Source organism: Gobius niger, assembly GCF_951799975.1.
Source record: "Gobius niger genome assembly, chromosome: 7".
Lineage (NCBI taxonomy): Eukaryota > Metazoa > Chordata > Actinopteri > Gobiiformes > Gobiidae > Gobius > Gobius niger.
In genome coordinates, this window is record NC_136858.1 from 10,733,734 (window position 1) to 10,758,971 (window position 25,238).

Genomic DNA, 25,238 nt, shown 5'->3' on the forward strand with positions numbered 1-25,238 from the left:
AAGTTTTATTTGTATAACTTGGACATATTTTTTGTTCGCCTGTGTAAAAGTTAAACCAAAGACAAAAGATTGACACAAGAGTTGTTAAAATGAAAAATCCATATGTTCATTTTCCATACTAACAGATTTAGCGCTTTACCATGTTTTCCTGCTGAGTTATTGAAATCATTTCTTCTCCTGTGTTTAGTGTTTCTATGCTGTGCAAACTACATGAAAGGAGAATATTTTTTTCAATAAAGTTGTAGCAAAGACACATTGAGCAAATTCTGAACACGTGTATGTCTTCTTTTTCCCTACAGTAAAAGCAGATCTTTGTGCATAGAATCATCAAGCCTTTATCAATTGTGAACCAACAGGGTAGGCCTAGTTGTCGTTTACATTACCATGACAGTGTTGCTCCTTGTAAAAGCTATGGAATGTGCTTATACATTCATCAAGTATTGGGATGTTTGAAATGAGCAAGGTTAGGAATAAGTTTGGCCACAGCTAAAAAAATCAGGACCTTTAATATTTTTTTAAATATAAATTAAACTAAACAATAGAAACATGGTAGGTAGGCTTTAACGTGACCAAGAATAGATGTAGGCCTCCCATGTAAAACGCTAAGACTTCCCGCTAAAATAAAACTAGTGTTTGGCTATAGTGGGCCGGAAATAATGGTTATAAGGCTACAGCCATCTAGCTGTAATTGGATGACGTCACGCGCGCGCCACATTGAAATAAAAAAAACTGCGTCACAATTTGAAACTTCTTTACATTAAGAAACCATGACGTGTAGCCCGTGTAACGTCGAGCTGCACAGCTGTTCAGCTTTCAGGTAAGTGTTGTGTGTTTCCTGAATTGTATTAAAACTTCGGCTTCTGAACTGACTTATAAATGCATACAGCTTAATAAATAGCGAATTAGTTGCAACAAAGCTAGACAGTGTAGCCATGCTTTAGGATAAGACGAACAGGATGCGACTGAGAGCTAATTAAACAGTCGCCTAAAATCTTCTAAAGATGGCCTCCGCTTCAGTCAATCGTTTGAACTCGTTATTTTTTTTAATTTTAGATAAATAACAAACAAATACAGTATGTATAGTATTTAACTCTTGTAAATGCTTTTGCCTTTTGAGCTGTAACAACTATTCCAATCCATTTCTTGTGAGGCGGGATGGAAACAAGGCTATCATTCGAGGCATTTGGCATAAACATTCAGGTATTATGTATTAACTGATGAGCTCTGAGCTTAAACATTGAAAACACGCTATTTCTTTTAAATGTATTATTGTGTTACGTTTTCATATCCACAGAAGCTCGTCTTTGTGCCAATGCGCGCAGAATACACAAGAGGGCGCTAGAAACCTCCACTCGAAAAGGGTCAGCCCGCAGCCAACGCAAGTCTGCCCGCTCCAGAACGGTAGGCCACCTGCAATGAGGATCTCACAGCACAACATATCCCCAAAACCGTTTTATACGAGCCTACCTTTAATAAAATGACGATAGGAAATGCCAAACGCGAAGTGCTTTGGCTTTACCACCCGCGATAATGGTATCAAACTTTGATTTACAGAGCTCCAACGGGGAAGGAAAGGGGGGGTGAAAGAAGAACTTTCAAATAACTCAAGAGCATATCAATTCCCAGCTAAAGTGTTTAAAATGGGTCCGTTGTGCGGCGAGATTTGGCCTCCAGCTTCGGTTTAATACTTACAGCTTCTTCTGGGCTCTAAAGAGTTATGGGTGCCATAAAAGTACGTGCGAGTCTGTCTGTTCCCCCCTCTCACTCACACAGTTAAGTTAATGTAGGCTGTATTAAATGTGATGACCAGTCCTGATGCTGATGTTATTTCCGTTTCATTAACCCGCCGTAAATTAGGCGCTGAATAAAGTGAACAGTGGGGACTTTTCCACCTCTTGGCAATATTTACTGCTACAGGCTTCAGATTTGCGCGTTGAGTAACAAAAATGTATTTCTCCAATGCAGTAACCGAACGCGCTGAAATGATTTTATTTCCAGGTGGAGGGTCGGCGGAAGAGCGGCGGGGATGCCACCCACTGCGCGAGGCGTCTGCCGTTTGTCTTCCTGCCTGCACGTTTGAAGGACATTGGAGAACTGCGAGAGAGACTACTGTACTTGGCAGTGAAGGGGAAAAACACCTGCTGGAGGATTACAGTAAGGCTTTGCGGTGTCTCTCTCTGCAGTTGCCTTCTTCCACTCACAGTTGGGGTGACTGTCTCCCAGTGCACATTAAGAGTTTGCTCTATATGGCAAAAACATTTAGCAGTGGATCTTAAACTTTCTTAGCCACGTCCCCCAGTATAACAACTGCCGGGGTTTGCGACCTCCACGGGGCACATTTCCTATTCAGACGACATGCCTCCCATGTGATCTGACGACCCTCATAAGAATTCCGACCCCGAGGTTGGGCAGGTTACTCCATAAAAGTGACCCAGCTCCTGGTTGCTAACAGTGTTGGGGGTAGCGTTTTACAAAAGTAACGAGTTACTAAAATATATTTCTTTTTTCAGTAACTAAGGAATATAGCCTATTACTTACACAAAATATGGGAATATATTAGTCATTACAATTCAAGTAACTCGTGTTACAAGAGCATTTAAATGTGTGAATGAAAAAATGCCAAACTCCCCCCAAATAAAATGCTGCACCAAATGAAGCTCAACGTTGGTGTATAAGATCTATTAATTGCATGACAATAATCTAATGTCGTCAGAACAAAAAACAAGAGGACGGGGGAAAGCTAACTACATATATCATAGAATATATACGAAATTTAAAGTAACTTGCCCAACACTGGCTACTAATAACACCTTCTTAAAAGTAATCTGGCAATTTATTAGATTACTTTGTTTCAAATGTTATCTAAAGTTACTAGATTACTGGATACTTTAGTTTTGAAAAAGGATCAAGCTTATGTTTAGATCTGCCCCAGGTATGTGTTGGGAAAAGTCCTCCAGTTTACGCGGCTACAAACACAAAATCAACATTTTAGTGCTTTTTACAATTGTGTTCTCTCATCAGAAACAGACATGGGTCATGTTTTGCTGGCACATCTTTGTGTAATCTTTCGGTCTTCTCTAGTGGCTATTCCTCTCGAACAATATTATTTGCTTCGGACGAGACAAACTCAAAATCATGTCAGTATTTTCAACCGTAGAACACTGACTTTTCTTCCTCCGCTTCCTGCTGTATTTGTTTTTGCGGCTTACATCTCATTGCCCTGAATAATAAGACCAGTTTTACAATTGTAGTGAGTGACATCACTGCATTACCTTAAGCGTAATCTTAGTGCCTAACACCTGTTGAGGACCACTGACTTAGCCAACGAATGAACACTTAATTTGCATAAACAATTTAACTCTTCATCCTTCATAAGTGCCATTAAAATATCAATCAAATTTAAATCAAGTCCAGTGGTCCGCGTAAAATTAATGAATTATTTGAAGGTAATCACTAAAAGGCTTTTTCTCAACTACAAAACCGACTGGGACAAATTAAAAGCAAAGCCCACAGGTATAGAGCAATACTTCATCACCGTAAGAGAAAAACACCTGCAGACCAGAATCATGTGTCCCACATATACAAAATGCTGATGGGAAACCTGGGAGACAACACATTTGATGTTAGAGACAAATGGGAGCTGGAATTGAATATTATTATTGATGATGGAGCATGGAAGGATATGTGTGGGATCAGCCATAAAGGTATCAATAGCAATTTATGGAAAGAATTTGACTGGAAAATTAAAATTAGATATTTCAGAACCCCTCTAATAATCTCTAAATTTTATAAAAACATGTCACCGTTATGTTGGAGAAACTGTGGCAAAGTGGCTGATCACACACATATACTGTGGGACTGCCCGGTGCTTTTTAAGTATTGGCAGGACATTCAACAGGAGATAGAAAATATCTTGACTGTCAAGATCCCAAAGGACCCAATGTTCTTTCTTCTTGGAATTATACCTGAAAATATCCATGATAAAGACCAACAGTACATACTCCGCATCCTCTTGCTGATCGCGCGGAAGATGATCACTGTTAATTGGAGGAAATCTTCTCCTCCAACAATGACAGAATGGACACAGAGACTTAAACAAGTCTACATAATGGAACAGCTGACCGCAAAACTCCAGTTGAAAATGGAGTTGTTCTCACAGTGACACACTATTTGAAAATGTGAATGTAAAACCCTCTGTCAAAGTTGTATTTAGACATAAGATTCATACTTCATTTAAATAAACTTGAAGTTTTTTTTTTTTTTTTTTAAATCAAGTCAGGATCTAAACACACTTAACTAACTATAACCACAACAGTGCTGTGGCTCCCCTCCCCCCAAACGTGCTGCACTTAGGCCGGGCCCCCCAAGTCCAGAAACAGGCTCCCATGAATGCATCAAAACATGAAAGGAATGGCCAGCAATAAGTCTGCAAAAACTACAAATAATAACCACGAACTGGAGGGTTTCTGCAGCTGTTACCCTTTGTCAGTCACTCCAAAAACAGTCATATCCTATAAAGCAGATCTTCTAAACCTATTCATTTGTTAGATTTAATGAAATGTTATGTAAAATGTATGGTAGTAGAAGATGAATTGAGGTATTTCTGAAGCAGTGTGCCTGAGCCTGAATGTAAATGATGTCCTGGTGCAGAGGTCTCCATCCTATCCTGGCAGTAACAGCATAAGTCTGACATATATAAAACTATTTCATTGGTACTGAACTGCAAAGTATTCACTGTTTTTTTTATACCGGCGTGCAATTTAGACAGGCTCTCTCTCTCTCTCGGAGCATTAACTCATCCATAAAGTCACTGTCTTTAGACATAACTATGTGGGATCGCATACACACATAGGACATCTTTTCCACTGGGCTGCCACACGCATGATCTGGGCTTGATACATCTCATGAATTAGGTCTAAAATAGACCTTATTCATCCACTTTTTACACATAGGCCATTAACGCCTTTAATTTTCATCCCCACCTGGCCCTTTTCTATCCACTTATTTACTCAAGCAGCACATTGGATTCTATCAACTTGAACCTATGCGGACTGGTATTCAACGGCAAATGGTATCTCCTAATTGCAAACCAATGAAAGAAGAGTTCTTTCAGATTTCAGTAGCGAGGATTTGCTATATTTACATGCCCAAACAAAACGTTACTCATGCCTCAACTGGGTTTTATTGTGTCCTTGATAAGACACTTCCACACATCTCAGTCCAGTCTCAGCTGTTGGGACAAAAACTAAATAAAAAACGGCATATCATGGTGTCAGGGGTTTCTTGACACACTTAGTTGAATGACAGATAAGTCAAAGTAAAAATAATCACATTCTCCCACATAGGACTAGGCTTGTTCCATGAGCATTGAATTTGAAATGTATGGGCCTCTTTCATTGAAACAGAATACATTATGTACAATAAGTCTCAGCAATGCCGCTGTGTCTGTCTTCCACCCACAGTTAGGGCAACCAGATGCGGATTCACACCGTTCTTTCCCATAATACAAAATCCATGACACATTTTTAAAAAAAAAGTTTGCTGTGGATGTGATGATTAAAGTAGGACTAAACTACAGGTTTACCATGTTTATAGCCTGCATTACACTCTTTTATTATCAAATCAACATGAACTAATGGAAATTACACTAATATATTTTTTTTTATTGCAGCCTTTCAAATTGAGGTTTTGATTGCGATTCATTGGGCAGCCTTAGCATTAATATGTTTTTGTAAATAAAGTAAAGCAAACTGTAAATGTAATTGAATACATAACTTTGACATGCTCAAAAGTTGCAACTGAAAAACTAAATGTAATTTCAAAATGAGATCAGAAAAAGAAACCACTCTTTCTCCGCTTTCTCTCAAACAAAGTGGAAATTGTTTCATTTCCCTCAAATCATTAATTGTTAGTTCAGCATTAAAAAATACAGCTGATTGCAACTTGATGTCTTGTTCCTAAAGATGATTCGCTTAGTCTTTGGCTGTTAAGGATAGAGGTAGGCGTTTAACTTTAATTTAACTTTAGCTTTTTTCATTTGAAAAAAAATATCTTACAAACCAAGTGTTCAGGCTCTGTATGAAAAGCAAAATAGTCTGTAAATTGGTCCAATCATTTCCCATCAGTGACTAAACAGCTTAGCCTCCTGCATAGAAAAGTATATCAAGAGTAAAGTAGTGTTGTCTCATAGCGCTGCACACAATATCCATATCACGAAAGCCACAATTTATTAATACAAAATAACAGAGGTTTTGGTTGAGATTGTCACATTTTTTGCCAACACAGCCTAAAGCAAAAACAGGGTACCTAAAAATGTGCAACGTTTAGTTCAGTGTTTCAACAAGTCTCGTTTTGATCCAATTAGATGAAAACGCTTTACCATTTTTGTTTAATTTTAGTAGGACGTACCGTGATGAACTTGATGAGTACCGCAAATATCGCAATAATATCGTTTTCACAATATTTCAAGACCGCTATCAAATACTGCTTTATTTCTACATATCATGCAGCCCGAATTTGCTTTATCCTACTTACAAAAGAGCATCCCAATGACCATATAATCCAGGACTTTTAATGGCAACACGGATGATTTTACACTAAAACAAACCTATTTCTCCGTAACGATCCCTCTCGAATTGGCTCATCCAGTCAGTCCGTAAAACGGGCGTCTGGGTCAAAGCCATTTGGACGTGCGTTTTTGTAAGAAGGCTCGGTGCTTTTAGTGGGTCAGATAGTATGTGAACGAGCAGCTGGGGCCATGGCCAATTACGGCCTGTTTGCCCTGTCGAGACTCGATCATTTGGAGCGCACACACTGTGGCCCTTAATGCGCAGCACATGCCCCTTATAGCGGCACCTGCACGTACACACTGCAGTGGCCAAACGGTGAGCTGCTAAGCAAAGTGCAGAAAGAAAACATAAAAGCCCTGGATAGACATTTGGTTCGTCTTGTTACGTGCATTTATTGTGCATTTGTCAACAGAATTTTACGCAATTACGCCTGCAGCGATCTTAGCACACATGTATCTTTGTAGAAAAAACACTCTGATCTTCACTGCAGCTCAGTGGAAGTCCGTGTGGCGATTTACAGCTGGATACGCCACGCAGATAAGGCATAAGAGAAAACTTAGCACACAGTGACTTCTATGTTTAATGCGTGTCCCCGGGCCGACGATAGCGTGAATGCGCACGAAAAGAACGGGCCTTGTAACCGAGCGGCTGGAAGGAAAACCCCTGACTGTACAAGATGTCGTTTAGGATGAAAAAAAAAAAAAAAAAACTTCATGACTGTGTTGATTTTTTTTGTTTTGTTCTTCAAATGATGACTTAGTTATCTTAAGCATTTCGATTATGTTTTAGAATGTGACAGGAAGAGGGAAAGTTGCATAGAACTCTGACTCACTTATTCCACATGAGTAGTCCATCAATAGTCCTTTTCAAATTCAGCACACGCATATGAAATTGTCATTTAGCTGGGGGAAAAAAAGTTTACGATGGAGTAAAAAACCCAAACCTTTCGGACCATAACCCTCAAAATCACCAGATCACCAACAACTTGGGACCCTAGGCCCTCTAATGAATTCAGGTGCACACAACATTCAATATCTGGTTTATTAATGTTTTGATATTTGGCTGCCATCTACACCACGGTTTTTAAGCCGCCATCTGTACTTAGTTTAAGCGTTGCGGACGTTTCGCCTCTCACGCAAGAAGCAACACATCAACTACCAAGTACAGATGACGGTTAAAGGACTTTTGTCTGAGACTATGACAAACCTAAGCAGATCAGGGACAAAAATCACAGAAATAAATGAAGAAAATAGAATAGAATGAAAAGATAAAGCCATGCGTAAAGGCCTGAATATCGTCCAACTCTCCTTTCAAACCCGTCAACCCCTCAAAGTGACAGCTAGGTGACGAGCATAAATACGCATGACTATGGAGGAATGAAAACAACTTTATTTATGAGTACATTTGACCACGGTAAAAAGGAAAATCCCCCTCGCCTTTGACCGTGAGCCTGTAACATAGAGATATAAGCCTGCGTTTCTCTCTCAATGTAACGAATTCTCCTTCCGTCTTGTGACACACATACCGCCCCGGAGAAAGGCTTAATTGTCTTTTTCCACGTAAAAGAAAGAAAAAAAAATCCCGACTTTAAACATATATGTACCGCGACGCCATTTATCTCGTTAGGGTTTCCCAATAAATGGCGCTCTTTATGTGTTATTGCTGCGTGTCATAGATGCGTAAATCTGCAAAAGGACTTAACTTTGATGTATGGGTGTGTGGGATATAAGTGTGTGTGTGTGTGTGTTTGCGTGTGTGTGTGTGTGTGTCATTCATGGGCAGGCCTGGCGTGGATTTTTAAAAACATGCAGCCCCGCTTGAAGGCTGACACTGTACTTACAATACTTTTGAAGACACTCGCCTTTTCTACATTTAATTTGCAGGACTTATTTTTACGTGGTTACATTTTTTTTCTCGGTGCAAACGTCCTTCACGTTTTACGTACAGCTAACGCGCACATGTTGGATACAGGCAAGTGCCAACACAGATTGATTGATTTTCTTGTAAACTTTTGTCCCTAATGTATTTACCGAGCTGTTACAACATCCCGTCAAAGCCTGACTTTGGCACAATAGCGCACGCATCGACTTTGCTGGACCATAACATCCCAGGCAGGAGACTTTCAGAGTACAAGGGCTACTGGCCACACGCCTCTCACGCGGGCAAATGGAGCGTGTACCAGGCGCAGCACCCGCAGCAACATTGCTTCAACTCCCCCGCAGCCGAGGCAGTGTATCACCGGGAGCAGCTGTACGCGACCCCGGCCTTCCACACACACGCTTGGAGCTCCAGCAGCAGCGGTGGCGGCGGCGCGCAGGGCCAGGACTCACCGCTCTACCTCGGGGCTGCGAGCAAGAACAGGGTCCTGCCGTCCGCCTTTGACCAGTTTTTTGACTACGCCGCGGTGGAGGCCGTCGCGCACAAAACGCAAACAAGTCAAAGCCAAACGGAGAAGGACACCGGTCAGTGTAGTAGCGACTGGGCGAGCTGTCAGAGCAGCGAGAGCGCGGAGGAGAAGGAGGCTCCAGGCGGTCTCAACAAGGAGGAAGAGGAGAAACACTCAGGCGAGTCTGGTGAGTAGCTACTATAACCCATCACAGTGCTACATGGGATAAAGTTCTTATTTCGTTTTTCACGACTTTGGCATCTTTCCTTAAAGGCCTTTGTAACATAAAGTCAGGCTAAAGTTTGGCCCATTCTGAGGAATACCTGTGTCTAGCTATATTAAATGGACGCTTTTGCAGGCCATTGATAAACTGTACTTATTTCTAACTTATTTCTTATATCAGCATACAAGTCAACAAAGCAAAATAAATGTAATCGTAATTAAACGATGTGCTAAGAATGTAGCTTTGTGTACAGCAATATATAGACTATGTTGAACTTGAGACACTAAATTCCATAAGAATTTTGGGACAAAAATTGTGATTTTTTTTCTTGCTTAAGAAGACGCGGTTCAGTATATTTTGTAGTTTGAAAGGGATTTTTTCACGTCTAATCGCATTCTTTTGAGATTCGATTCTTGCAACCATCCAAATTAGAATTCAGATACATTTTTCATTCTGGTGGAGCAGGTAAAGCCAAAATGTTCACTTTGGGCTACGAGCGATATAAAAGCCTCCCAAAATTCCAAAATAAAAATGCCAGATGTCGGACTCTGATAGTTATATATATATTTTTTTTCTTCTGAACCGTTAGTTTTATTTGCAGTTGACCTCATATGAAGTTCATAATATCGTCGAATTATAAGGTTCTGAGTAGATCTGGGATTTTAGTTTTGACCACTTATAGAACCACATAGAAATGGATGATATGTTTTCTCGTAAAATCCTAAAAAAAAAATGCACCAAAAACTACAAATCTTGCTTTCAACTTTGAAGAACAATCCCAGGATCCTAAAGCCTCTTCTATTGGGTTAGCATCCTTTGAAGGACTTTGATGAGGTCTTACACACATATGATTCATTTGGCAGCTCTCTCAGATCTTTTGGCCTAAAATGCTTTACTATTTATTGTGTGGCACTAGTTAAATTGTAAAGCTCAAGACCTTTTGTGTTTTCCACATCTGACTCGTTTCTTGCACTTGCAGCGAAGCCCTGCATGAGGAAGAAGCGCTGCCCCTACTCCAAGCAGCAGATCCGCGAGCTGGAGCGCGAGTTCCTTTGCAGTGTCTACATTAACAAAGACCGGCGCGTGCAGCTCTCCCAGCGCCTTCGCCTGACGGACCGGTACGCTTTACCATCCATCACGTGTAACATACTGTGAAAGAAACCGAACACGGGGCTCAGAGCTGCTGTAAAAAACAGAAATAAACGTCCTGCGCTTGATGCATATAAACTGCTACACCTGGACAGACCGACAGATAAGACCCTTTTAGAGGTGACGCCAAGGTCAAGTAGGGACTTTGATGTCAAAAGAATTTAAGAGGGGCCTTAAAATGTACACAAAATCTAGCTTGTAAAATGTAAGGGTCATACTTTTTTACAGCAAACACTATGAACGCCATGTTAGTCTGTTAACTCATATAGTACTAGGGCTGCGTGATATCGCAAAATAAAAAATGGTCCATTTCTAAGGTGTGATCTGTGTGTTGTGTTGCAGACAGGTCAAGATCTGGTTTCAGAATCGCCGCATGAAAGAGAAGAAGTTGAAGCGGGAGCGGCTGCAGTACTACACGGGATACCACCTGTTTTGACGAGGGGAAAGACAGAGCTTTGTGTGAGTTTGTATTTCACCAAGAAGCTCTTTTTTAATTGGAAAAACCCGGCTCAGCTTTCGAAGCATTGGTATTGTTTTGAATGTGTGCAGGCGATGCTTGAAAGCCAAAACTTTTTCATCATGCGAGTAAAGTGCAGAGTGTGATCGCTCTCCTCCTGTGCTCAATAGCGTAGTGGATAAAGCGCTCATAGTTCTGATCATGAAAAGGTAGAAATCAATTTCGGCACTGATTTAGGTTAATGGATCATTTCTATTTTAAAATACTACAGTCATTCTTCTGTTTTTTTTGTCATCTTTGCCTTTTTGCCGTATGTTTTTGCGCTGATGTGATAGAAATCAGATCAGACTGTGCAGTTTACTTCAATTATCAACTACAGAAATCAGAACAAGGTCAGATGTTTGTGTGCATGTCGACCTTGATACGATTTAGCCAAGACATAGCTACAGGAGACTGAGGATACTTATAAATTCATCCTGCCATTTCTAGATGGTATTCTAGAGGTTTGTGACCAGCGTTTGATAGCAGCACTATTCCTTCGAAAGAGCACAGGAGGCTAAGCAGCCATTGTTATTGATACACAGGAACGTTTGAACCTTTTTAAAACGTTAAAATTTGTAAATTTTGTGTTGAACACAGCAAGCGTACTTTTGCCATGCTAGAGACAATCCAATTGTCAATGTGATATTTTAAATATCAATTTGTAATGATTTTGTCAAGTGTTTTCTTGACAAAATTCTATTGAAAATATTAAGTTCAATTCTTTCTGTACCTTTTTTCTACTGGGAACTATTGATAGAGATTTCTAATGTCTTTTACAACATGAAGGCATTACAACAAAGTGCTATAAATGATCTGATATGTTTTCAAAATTAAGAGATTCAAGGTGTGTTTCAGTCCACTTTGTGAGAATAAACCTTGCTATTACCTCTTTGTGAATATCCAAACTGTGTGTAAATACACATGTGATTTTAGGTCTGCTTTGAGTTTTTTGAATCTCTAAACGTTTACATATGTGTCTATTGAAGCACTTAAGTCAAGCACAGACAATCATGTTGAAACCTCATGTATTTGCATTGATGAGCTTTCTATTACTTTGTATAACAGTGTAAGAGCAATTATACACATGACAACATGGTTTTGTGACTCTTGCCTTTTTATCTGGTGGTGTGAAATTATTTACATTTGTCTTTTATTTATCAAAACCCATTATAATAAAAAAAGGGAAACCCTCACCTTTTTATAGGTATTTTTTTGGATTGTACAGGGTAACATGCACATTCGATACAAACCTGATTATAACTGATATTTATATCAAATTAACAGTTCATAACTTGTTATTTCAATGGTAGAAATCCTCAAATGGGTTTGTGACATAAGAGAAAGCAGGTTTTTACACAACATTTGTTTTACTGATTTTTATTTTATTTTATTGTGGTGCGAAATACAAAGTGTTATTTTCAGATTAATGACATTTCTGACTTTTGACCCATTTGAGTTGCAATCGAATTGAAACTGCAAGTTTGGCGGCTGCATATCGTTTTTGCTGCAATTATAATTTTCCCGGAAAAAAAACAAATAATCTGTCTCCATTTGAATTTATCATGTACAAAACTAGTTTAGCAGCTCATTTCCAGTGTCCTCTCAAGCCTTCATTCCCCTGAACTTATTTAAAATATCCTCTTAGAAAGGTTCCTTCATTTAAAAAAAAAAAACATAATTTCCCAAATCTAATCCCAGTTTCTCTCTCAATTCAGCATTTTTCCCCACCCCAAAAGTCCTCCCTATTGGAGCGTCCCGACCCAGACTTTGAACAACCCCGGCCCAAAGGCCGGTCTGCAGCTGAGTGAGTCCAAGGCTGTAAACGAACCTTGAACCGCGGCGCTTCCACAACAGCGCAGCGTCACAAGTGCCATTTCCTCTGCCTCCTAATGCCTTTTACGGCGGGGCAATACAGACAGTCTGCTGCTCCGGCGTCTTTGTCCCGTCACTCAGACACCGTGGGACCGTGCGTTTGGGTGTGACGTAAAAGAGAGGATACAGGGCACATGAAAGCAGGGGGACTGTCTAGAAGGCTCTTACCTAAATGACCTACAATAAAGCGGGATTACACACTGTCACACACTCACAGACAGATAAGACGGAGAAATGTGGCTGTTTCCCTCAAGGTATTTGGCACAATAGAAACACATGGAAGACTAAAATAAGTTTACTACACCACCTTTTTTGTGGACACGGCAAAATAATCTAGAATTGAGTAAAATTGGAAAGAAATAAGTCAATTTGTCCATGAATTTATTTTACACTTAAATCAAACCAGCTTTTTAAAATCTAATTTCCAGTGCGATGAGATCGTTTTTCTCCATGTGGACAGGTTTCATGAATTGAGTCAAACCAAGGAGAAATTTCCTTGCGTTACAAAAAAAAGCACTTATTCCTAGATACATTTTTGCAGCGTTGACTCCAAGATTGAGTGTATTTACAATTGATAAACTGAAAATAGATTGAACATTCTCGGAAACAATATAAAAACGTCAAGAAAGATCAAGACAAGAGCTTTAAAAGGATTAAAAAGAATAACTGTTAAGAATCAAAGGTGACATTGCCTCGAAACACTGTGCATCTAATCTTAAAGCATTTGTATTGATGTCACAAATTTACAGGAGAGTTTTCTAACATTTCTGTGAGAGTGACCCTGAAAAATGACCCTGCAAGTTGAGAAATCGTCCCTGTGAAGAATTGGGATGATACAAATATGTTCGGGAAGTAAGGGATGAGTTTGAACAAAGATAATATTTTCATTTTGTGACTTCCTCTTTCATTGTTTGTAATTTTAAAAATTCAGGTATAGGGTCTTTAAAGGAATTGAGCAGAATGTGCGTCTCTATAGTCTATCGCCAGTCCAAACCCGATTCTGTTGAGTCAAGGTGTTTTACGGCATTTATGTTATGTTTAATACTGCTGCCTATATTCTTATTTTATGAAGTTCATTGTCGCGTGATGTAAAATGTCTGTTTATGAAACAAATTGAAACGGCAAACAACAGATGGTCAATGTTTTGTTGAAGTACTGGCATTGAACCCTGTTTTTGTTTAAATGTCTTGCTGTTTAAAGTGGTGGGCCTGAATTATAATCTGGTGCAGTTAATTATAGATACGCTGGTGCGACCCATCTAATAATGTTAGTCTGGAGCCAAAATAGTGTCATTTCAAATCTGAAATAGCCAAGTTGACCGGGCACGGGTGGGAGTCATCGTAGGGCAGAACTATCTTTTTCGCACCTAACATTAGACTTATATCTTACTTCACCCAATGACAATAATCAAATCCAAGCATTTATTTTATTACACATAACAAACCTGTGTGTGTTTGCTCAGACCTGACAGCAACTTTACCAGATTAGGTCCTCAACTAAATCCACTTCGATTACCAAGCACAGAAATTGACTTTTCTGTGTCGAACATGTTTTTTATTGGCAATAATAGAATCCAAAATGTTGCGAAATGTACCTTTAAAAATGAGATAGCAATGTCTTTTTTGTCTTATTCTATTTGTCTTATTCCATCAAAATGGCTAAAAATAAAGTCATATATTCTCAACTCGTCATATCATTTGATGCCGTGTTGGATGGATTTATGTTCATAGTCAATGTGTAAAATCTTCATTTGTCTTTTTTTCCCAGACATGTGCCTTGTGTAAATGAACGTTGTGCTCCTCATCTGTAGCCGAGGCCTGTAAAATAATCTACAGCAGCTGCATTTGGTGCTGGATTAGTGACGTCTGGATGACCGTTTGGAAATACTGACAGTAACACAGCACAGACGGAGGATTAGAGCGATACCACTGCATTATGGGGCATTAGCCGTGGCTATAAATGCTTTGTAATCATACACCTTCATAAAGAGCATCATAAGGCTCAGCACTAATCACTCCGTTACCAGAAGAAGAAGAAGAAGAAACCGTCTGAGGGCAGGTGTTTCTCATTTCAGGTGATAATGGCCGCTGCTAAAATCATAGTCAGACTTCACTGAAGGTTAATGCCAAAGTCAGACTTTATGAACACTTAATATTCACTGTTTTTACTACACTTTTTAAGTAACATGCCAACTTAACCAACCTCCTTCAGACTACTCAATATCCTGACTTGCCCAGCTTGATTTGGGTGTCATTGCACACTCGCTTATTAGTCAGTTTTTAATGCTTATTCACAGTGTTATTAGAAACTTGCTAATTGTCTAAGAGATGCCTTGATTTCCCTTGAAATCAATGTCAATTTGTGTTTAAAGAATAACTGTCAAAAGTCCCCAAACCCCCGCCCCAGCTGGAAATCTGGATATTACACTTTCCCCTCATAGGCTTTTTATGATTAAAGACGAACTTCCCACGCCAGCAGGAGGCGCTAAATGTACACAAGAGGCAACAGACATATCCTACGTTTAAGTTTTGATACAGGTCCATTGTCCACGTCCGCGTGCGTGCGTGCGTGCGTGCGTGCGTGCGTGCGTGCGTGTGTGTGTGTGTGTGTGTGTGTGTGTGTTCCCATTAAAAACTGCACACACCTCCACGCATTACGCATTGTCAAATTGCAATGTTATTTTCGAAAAGCAAGTAAAAGTAGACTAAGTAATATGATGCATTATCTATCATTATCTTTAGCCTAAGCCGCCAAAAATGCGTAAAGCTAAGCCCCAAAACGAGGTTCAGTTTGGATTCAGTTTGGATGACCACCTCAAATGGTCGTGAGAGTGGGACAGTGTGTGATGCAGCGGGACATGGAGGGACAAACGTGAGAAATTCAAACTTCAACATCAGACCGTTTCCTTTGCTTCGTTGACCCAAAATCACATCTGTTAGAAGCAGGCAATAACATATTCCATCGATTCCGGAAAGTTAGGACACGATATTGTACATGTTACGCAAAATGACGGGTAGGCTACTATTCCTTAAATGTAACACATCTTTCATTTTTTTTTTTTTTTTTTTAAATGGAAACATTGACTGAGTCACATTTGGATTTTGGACAAATTGGGCAAACATAATTGTGTAAAACGGACAAAGTAAAAAAAAAAGAAAAGTATAAAATACTGAATGTGCTGAAGAATGAATTTATAGCATATAAGATCAAGAAACTTTCATTGAATGCGTCAACTTTAGCCCAGTGCTTTTCAGTGACATTGAAGGTCTTCATTTTTGCACAGTTCCTTAAATGACTTCGAAAACTGGGAAACACTAGCAGATCATTTGTTATTCTCCAAGTGAATCCAACTTTATTGAAAAAGTGACAAATTATCTGCATAGCTGGGACGGGGATCAGATGTGTAAATGTCTGTGCAGTGCGACCAAAAGAGGGAAAGGTGGTCACCCAAAGTTTCAGTGCTTCGCTTTTTCATTCTAAAAGGTATACGATTAGGCTCTAGAGTAAATAAATATGTTGTACTTTGTCAAACAGTCGCCGATAGTTAGTGTAAAAGTGCGTAAAAAAACAAGCAATGCCACGTTGTTCAAAATATATAACTTTTGGTTTGGGCTTATCGATAGACTTTTCTTACGTTACGATTTTTGAATGCGAATGCGGCAAAGGGATGTTTTTAGACTTTTTCTTTAAACTTTTTTGTTTCTCTATAAACTCCTCAATGTCACAACAAATTGCAGCCTACATCTGGGTTCACGTTTTAATTTGACGTGGTCGCCCTGTATCGGGAAGTTAAGTAGATCTTTATTTTGCATAAATACTCGTTACGACCTTACTTTACCCAATTAAACTCTCTTAATTTTTGTCTATATGCTCCCAAGTACGACTCATGGTGAAGCCTTGAGATAAAAATAAAAATAAAAAAAGATTTTGTTTTGTGTATTTTGCGTTATTTTCACGTAGGGAAACGCGATCCAAGAGTTTAGTCCTGTATACGCTTCTCTGTCAAGGTCGAAACATTACTTTGACTTTTGTGTGCTTGTGAAAATGTGCATTATAGAGTGGGTACAGTTACATAAAAAGGTGATTGAAGAATAAAATGAGTGTTTTTGTGGATTTCAAATGTTTATTTAGCATTGAATTCAACATAAGCGCATAAAGACCCGTGCGTAATCTGTGCGTAATTGCGCGTTTTAGCAGCAGGCTAATGATAAGCGTGTTTTATTAATTTCCTCACGGTCATCCCAAGGTTATAGGCTTGAAGTGTCGGGGATAATAGGCATGTGCCCGTTGTGAACACATCCATCTGACAGTAACTCTGCGCTGCGTCAAGCCAAAGTAAAGATGTGTTGTGCGTAATAAAACAAAGTAGGCTTGGGTTATAGGTTATGCTCGGCCGAAGAATGTCCCCAACAACACACACACGAGTATCCAGGCGCGCGCGCGCACTTAACCCACGCTCGTAAACATCCCCGTGCTGCTTTTTTATCCCGCTTGTAAAAAACCCTGCCTGACGAGCGGGGTATTCAAATTATTTCGCCTACATCCAGCCCCGTCTGGCAGCAGACAGTAGGCCTACTGTCACATTTCTGCGCACAAAAGAAGCGTTTGATTTATCCCCTATACTGGGTAAATACAGTCCAACCATGTGATCCAGCTCGCAGCCAATGGGCGGCCGAGGAGAGGGTAAGGGCAGGAAAAAAATTACTACCATTTTAGGGGAGGATGTAAGCCACTATAGCAGCCCATCTACGGTTTTACAGTCGCACTTAAGTGACTTTTTATTGAAATAATAAAATAAACATGTCGCTAACGAATTATTATTCTATGATGGGGCTCCAGAGCGACGACCCGTACGGAGCACACTTCATCCAGGGAGGTGTGCAGGGCGCGACGGCCAGCTGCTCCAAGCCAGTCCGCGGCGGAGAGGAGGAGGACAGCCCGGGCGCTCACATACCGGATTTCTCTCATTTCTCAAACAAACAGACGGGTCTTAACGGCTTCTCTCCCTGGGCCAACACGTCCACGTCTTCTTCGTCGTCTTCTCCACAGCTGCAGTCCACTATCCCGGGGCTGTTTCACCCACACCCCCTCCTGAGCCACCACCACCACCCTCCGCAACACGCGTACTATGGCCCCCAGTCGCACCCCGAGCACCTCGCCCCGTCCGCAGCGTCCGAGAGCAGGTTTGTCCGCTGCTGGGAGGGAGCTACTCCCACACAGGAGCCCGCGCTCACACAGGCTTTCCCCGCGTGTCTCCCACCGCAAAACGAGCTCTCCAGTCCCACCGCGACGCCCTTTGAGGCGGTGAAACCAGAGAGCTCCCCGCCTGCCAACTCCAGCCCCGAGGAGCCCAGCTTCGCCAGTCCGAGTGAGGTGGTCCTCGAGCGGCTCGGTACCGCTGAGGAGCTGGGCAGAAAGGCCGAGCCCAAGAAGGAGAGCGAAGAGAGGAAGCCCCAGCCGCCGCCGCCGCAGCAGTCTGAGCCCGGTAAGGACATAGCCTTTATAAGTTCACACAGGCAGGAATGTTTATTAGACTTTTAGAAGTGCTAATTCAGGTGTGTGTGCGAGAGGCGCAGGAGCGGAGTGCGGCCTGTGAAGGAAGGAAGGAAGTGTGTGTGTGACTTTTATTGCCCTATAAATGTCTAGTAAACGACAAAATATAAAACTTTATTGTCCATTCAAATAATTAAATTGTTATTTAGCAATTTGTCACGATAGAAAGTGCGCAGGTTGAGACTCGTGCTACATTTCGAGCATGGGGTTATTTGGCAATGCAGAGAAAGCTTTATTTTCTTTCTGTAAAATGTTTTTAAGTGCAAGCTTTATAGTCGTGACCCTTTCAACAAAACATGCCCCGCTGTGATATATTATCGTCAGCAAGTGTTTACACAGGAACTACATTTGACACATGTAACACATAATACGCCTGGATATGTTTTTTTTTTAATTTATTTTTTTACTAAATTGCGTTACAGTTTCAGCTGTAGATCATTTATTCATTTCTCAAAATTGTGTGACACCTTAACATGCAACATTGTCGTTTTTAAAATCTGTACTATTCTTGAATTATTTAGCAATATTATGCTTAATGAAACAGCAACATTTGATAAAGGCCTTTCTCAAACATTTCACACCAAGTACCACCTCATAAACCAGTCCTGTATGTGCCAATATGACCAGACTAAAGCTGTACAAAAAGGTCTCAAAATGGAATAGACTAAATTATGACAAGCGAACCAAGACGAGCCCAAACCAAAGCGAAAACGAAGCTGTGTCTTATTGAAATCGAATGGCATCATGTTCCAAATGGCCCTGAAGAAGCCCCACTCTTTGAGACTTGTTGCTCCCTCGCGTGTCTCTAATTTCCAAACACTCTGTGGCTCCTGCGCTATGTCAGTGGCCTGTGAAGCTCGCCATATCGACAGCATATCATTCCACAAATGAGCTGCAGCTTGGCTCTTTTGCAAGTCCTCCTCGTAGTTGGGTTTCCTTTGTTATTTACGACCCACCTTTTTTTTTCCAATTTTTTTTTCTTTCAAAGATGTACAGAGTTAGCATCCACGAGCATAACTTTACACGATCCCTCATTATGTTAAATTATGAAAATGGGGGGGAAGGGCATCAACAAGCAAAGAGGCTATAACTCTCTCGCGTGGAAGAAGCCAGAGCACTATCCTAATTTATAGAGCTGTGTTTTAGAGTATGGTTTTGTTTCCTAATGAGCCTAAAGTTGCAGGCTCATAAAGTTTCCTTCCTGAGGCCATTCCTTGCGTTTTAAGTGTTTGAAGTTTGTGCAGCACGCAAACACATGCGGACGACACACTAGAAATGCGGAGAGAGTAAAGTCAAAGTAAAGGACTGCGCACAGTTCTGGAGAATATTGCGTTTTTTCTTACAATAATTAGCCATTGAGAGAAGACTGGAGTATAGATCGATACAAACTTGAAACATTTGGAATGTAGGCTAGGGCTGTGCAGTTGCTTTCTGCAATACTGAGAATGAAAATCAATAGCAAGTTGTTTTCCATCAAAACAAGACTTAAACAAGACCAAAACCGAACAATGTGTACAATTTTTAAAGGCTGTATACCTGATTTTTCTGCTTCTTAGTTTTGTCCTTCAGTATATTGTAAAAATAAACATTTGTGAAAAAAAACGACCTTTGTGCGCTGCCAAACCAAGTCTAAGTCTTTTTTTTTTCAATGGTGAGCTAGCAGCTAGAAGCTAAGGCCCGGGAACCAAATGTGGCAAAAGTAGCCCTTTAATCCGGGCCGCAAAACCAAGCACCACATGAATTAGGGCGAACAACACCAATGTTTACACTGACATATAGAATGTGCTGAGGATATTGTGTTACTTTTTTATGTGTTTAGGCGATAACATTGTATTTCAAAATTGGTCTATTTAGAAATGCCCAAACCGCGTCGGGACAGTTCAAATAACCCAATGTGGTTGTTGCATCAAAAGGTTTCTCCATACTCATCACGAACTCTGGAAAGAATTGGGTTGTTAGAAAAGCGGTTGGAAAGTTAGAAGTGACAATTCGAAAGACAGAAAGATTTAAAAACCAAAACATCTGGTATGGGCCCTTTAAAGCTGGGGTGCCAAACTCGTTTTGGGTCATGGCACGAAATTCTGCGGTCAATATGCGTCACGGGTCGATTATTTTGCTAGTATGAGATATGATTAATATAAGGACACTGTGTCAAATCAAGGAATTTGAGATTTCTCTATTATTGATTTGTATTTGAGTTATTTATACGCCAATATAATTATTCCAAAACTAATGGTCTGTATAATGCAGAAGTGTTTATTGTAAATGCTGCGACATGTGCTGAAAATTGGGTTTTTATTATTCTTATTCTTATATCCTCATGACAGTTTTTTGTGACTGTGAGTTTGTAGCAGACACAGGGACAGAGGGGCCGATGCAAGGGGTGATGGCACTCTGACTTCTTGCGGTTGGTGCACTATATTGGTCAGAAAATATTAATTTGAGAATGGCCTCGAGGGCCAGATAAAAGCTCTGTCGGGCCGGATGTGGCCCACAGACCACATCTTTGCATCCCTCCTTCAAAGTTATCACATATTTTTGGCTGTGTTTGCAAAAAATATGTCAATCTCAGTAGGGCTGAAAGATATCTCGACATCGTATCGATATCGAGATATGAACATTCAAGATATCAATATCGCAAAACAAAAATATATAGTTTTCGTATTGATATGAACATTTAAAATATTAAAATCAAAGAAGCAAGATATACACGATATTTCCATCAATGAACTGCACTCTTTGGCATTATGATTTTATTTTTCTGAAAAATGCTGAGTTTTCACCTAACCCATAGTTATATCGTATCGATATCGAGATATCTGGCATGAATATCGAGATATGAAATTTTGTCCATATCGTTCAGCCCTAAATCTCAGTCAGCTGGAAGGCCTGCGTGATTTTGCACTACACATTGTAGCTTCTCGTGATATGGATATTGTGTCATTTCTTGATTTTGATTTGTTTGCGATTTGTGCTTGACACTCAAAGAAATCTCCTGTCCCCTCCCCAGTAGAGAACCCGTCGGCCAGCTGGATCCACGCCAAGTCGACCCGGAAGAAGCGCTGCCCTTACACCAAGCACCAAACCCTGGAGCTGGAGAAGGAGTTCCTGTACAACATGTACCTGACCCGGGACCGGCGCTTGGAGGTGGCGGGACTTTTGAACCTCACCGAGCGGCAGGTCAAGATCTGGTTCCAGAACAGGCGCATGAAGATGAAGAAACTCATGATCCGTGAAAGGAGGAGTGTGAACGAATAATGGAAGGAGATGGGAACGTTGGAGAAGAATTAAGAACAAAAAGAAACTGAAGTGCCCGCAAATGTGCACCATTGTTTGCATTTACCTGGCGTGGTCAGCGGTTCAAAATGGCCGCCGAGGTAGAGCGAGCGATATGAACTCTGCAGGGGAGACCGGGGCGGGCTCGCGGCACCTCCGACAGAACCATCTGAGGCAACTTGTAAATACAAACCTGTGAAATTGATGGCAAAAATTCACAAAAATACCTTTCAAAACAAACATCTGTTTCGAGTAAGTCCGCATACTTGACATGAATTGACTTGACCTACAAAAAGGGAATGGTATGTAGGCTAACTAAAGCGGAGTCTTAAAGGGGCATGCAGATGATGTCACGGAATAGCAGGCCAAAGAGGCCAAAAGAAATGTGAACTTTGATGCTTCTGTTTGCAATGAAAGAGAATGGGAAAGTGACCACAAAGCTTTGTGTCACAGTTAATTCACTAGACCATCCATATGACTATATTAACAGTGATTTATGTCCAAAACAATCCTTCAAAACGTTTTTTTAAGTCAGAAAATGTACCAACAAAGATTAATAGTTAAAGGCCTTATAACTAATTTATTGTTTCAAAGGGTGCAAAGGACATACAAAAAGGTCGTGGTCCTAACTTTATTACACGTTCAACATCCCAATTCTCCACAGGGATCAGTTTATAAGCACCTTTCACAACTTTCAGGGGTCAATCCTGACAAAACAATGACTAGCTACTAGTTCACCATCAATAAAAATGTTTAGAATTTGATGCACAGAGCACAAAAGTATTTTTATTCCCCCTCACAAATGTGCTTTTACAAAATACTGGTAGACTAAACTAATTCTATTCCACTTCTAGCAAAAAGTGTATTCAGTTTTTCTTTCCTTTTTTTCATAATTTAAATGCATGCAGGCATCCTATACAAAATACATACCGTAAATACAACAACAACATCAAATTCATTGAAAATACGTGACTAATACGTGGTCAAAGCGCTTTCAAATGATTTCAAAAAGATCTGATACAAGGACAGGAAGCACAAGATTACAGATGTACAATCCAATCCCATCTGTTTTGGATATGGCTCTATGTCCTCAGTGAAATGACTTGACACATACTTGACTTCTCATAAACTGTCTGTGCTTTCTGCCAAGACATGAATCACTTTTTTATGATTGGGCGAATGCTAAAAATATCGAGAGGCTCAGCATTGAATTGAATTTACAGTAGACGAATTGGCAATTGGGATTAGATTTGCGGGGACAAACCTTCTTCCTTGTCGGTACATCTGCGCAGCGCCGCCTACTGTTCTGGAGTGTGCGGCATAAGGCTTTGTAATGGGACACGATATCTGCCAGTTTCACACTTTTGACTTTGGAGCCTTTACAGAAATGTAGTGAGTAAAGTCTTCTATTAATCTTGTTAAATAACCGCCTCAAGGAGTTTGCCAGTGGTTATTTTGTCATGGTAGTTTCTATTTTGTATTAAGAAAGACTAAAATCATAAAAAACTTCTAATCAAATGGCAAAAATTCTACACAAATTATTATAATTAATACATTAAAAGAAGTATTTTGTGACCATTTAAAAAAAATAGAAAAATTAGCATAGTAAATGTTTCATGACAAGTGTTCAGACCATACATAACAATCACAGACCTCATTTCATTGCTCGATATTGTATAATTTTGCAAAGGCTCGGACAGAACTACATTATTTCCAAAGCAGGTGAATTGGGCTGGACGATATATCTCCAAATGATTGTTGTCACAATATTTGCTGATGCGATATTCATAGCGTGAGAATCCGCAATATATGAAAAAAATCACTAAAGGTCTTCCATTTGACTTATATTTACACAGAAGTTCAGTCATAGATATGATTTTCCTACTTCACATTTTACTTTTCTCCTTTTAAGTCTTGTTTCAATGCAATAAGAAGAGGAAACAAAGAGAAAACCTCTCATGGTTGACTGTATCGAGATGGTTCAGTTAAATATTGTAACCATGTCGTTACCGCAGTATTCAAGATAGTTTTTAATATCGACATTTTTTTACTCATGAAAAATGTCCACCTCAAAGGACACAACCCACTCCATAAACACCGCGCTCAAATTTACAAGGATTTCCACGCAGATTACGCCGTTGTACCATATGACAAAAGACCGAGCATTGCTGCCTTCCTGTCTTGTCAATCCCACCACAGGCAAAAAAGCACCTCCACGTGACGAGATAACATGGGGCCTATTGTATATCATTTGGTTTATGACGCTGTTGCCTTGGGGCGCCTTGGTTCTTGCGAGCCTCCCCCCGGTCTCCTCCCTATCAGCGAAAAATAATGACAAAAGTTATGGACATATCCTCCTCCATCAAAGTAGGCTTTCTATATTATTGTTATTATTTTTGTTTTTATATAAATGTGCATGTGTCGGTTTTCATCGTCGTTCTTGTTGTAGTCAGTGTTGCTAATAATGTACAGTGTTGAACCAGTCATGGCTAAGCTACAGTGTGACAGCAGTCCGACGGTTAATTTTCCAACGTTTACCTCTCATTTAGCGCCGCAGTCGATGTAAAAACACAGACTATTGCACAAGAGACATATGTTTGTATTAAAAACACACACACATACACACACACACACACTTGTATGGACATTAATGATTGTACAAACTCTATAGTGGTCATTGTCGTTCCGTTGAGTCACATAGCAAGCGTTCTCTTTGGGGAAAAACAAAATGGCAGGCTATGTTAGCCTACAGGCCTGTGTGCCGTGTCCTGGGGAGTCGGTATTGGTACACCCAAGGCCTTCATGTTCTCATTGTCAACACTATATGCTGCTCGTGTACATTTTTGTATGAAATAAAACATGGCTTACGATGTTGGTCGGCAAAATATGACTTCTTTGTTTCTGGTTTGGTATTAAAGGTCCTATACCTGATTCTTTTTTCTAGTTGTGCAGTAAAATGTCTTTTGTCCATCATGTAGTATATTGTAATAGCACACATTTGTAAAAAGAAAAGACCTTTATATATAACAAGCAGCGAGTTGTTGTTTACATAATCAGCACAGAACTGAAAGTTGTTAAACCGTTAAACGTGATTCTGAACTCAGTCCTGTGAAGAACTGAGATGTTGGGGTCGAAATTTAAAGTTGGGAGTGATTGCACCATAAACACTTCACTTTACGCACTCCCTCCTATATAGCTTGTAAACCAAAAGTCAGGTAGAGCGCCTTTAAGGCTGGGGTAACTGAATTTTCCTGTTTTTGAACAGCCATAACTCGTTTCCAGCTCTAACAATCCCTCCTACACATCGCAATTGTTCTTGCAAATTAATTCTATTCATGTTTTGAGCGCGTAAAGCAGCAGTGAAGCAGGGCAGACCACCCTAGAAATAAATTGCATTTATTCCCATTCTTGCTTCCATATTTTCAGCGTTCAATGAAAATGTGCAATATTTTGGCTTCTATGCTGGCACAAAGACACTGAAGGTCTGGGAAGCAATATTCTAATCTGTGATTCATCGATGAAATTTACTTTACTCAAATTGCTCCATAGAATCAGGACGTATGTACAACACTGTGCAACACTGTATGTTTGCATAATTGCCACAACCATGAGTCATTACGCACCCGTCTACATATGCGATTATAACCTGAAGACAAAAGATGTAGGCTGTGTGTAGCCTGATGTTATTGTGACGTCAGTATATTGTCTCTC

The 25,238-nt window shown here is 40.2% G+C and overlaps 2 protein-coding genes across 2 annotated transcripts; both read left to right on the top strand.

Annotated features, from left to right (window-relative positions):
* Positions 1 to 8,589: 8,589 nt before the first annotated feature.
* On the top strand, positions 8,590 to 10,763 carry LOC306965128 (homeobox protein Hox-A11b-like; the record flags this gene model as incomplete). Its single annotated transcript, XM_079559370.1, has 3 exons — positions 8,590 to 9,142; positions 10,158 to 10,296; positions 10,670 to 10,763. 3 exons carry the CDS (start codon positions 8,590 to 8,592, stop codon positions 10,761 to 10,763), a joined length of 786 nt encoding a protein of 261 aa, XP_079415496.1.
* A 6,735-nt stretch (positions 10,764 to 17,498) lies between these two features.
* Positions 17,499 to 21,509, top strand: LOC306965775 (homeobox protein Hox-D9b-like; the record flags this gene model as incomplete). Its single annotated transcript, XM_079560326.1, has 2 exons — positions 17,499 to 18,183; positions 21,262 to 21,509. 2 exons carry the CDS (start codon positions 17,499 to 17,501, stop codon positions 21,507 to 21,509), a joined length of 933 nt encoding a protein of 310 aa, XP_079416452.1.
* Between the last annotated feature and the right edge of the window lie 3,729 nt (positions 21,510 to 25,238).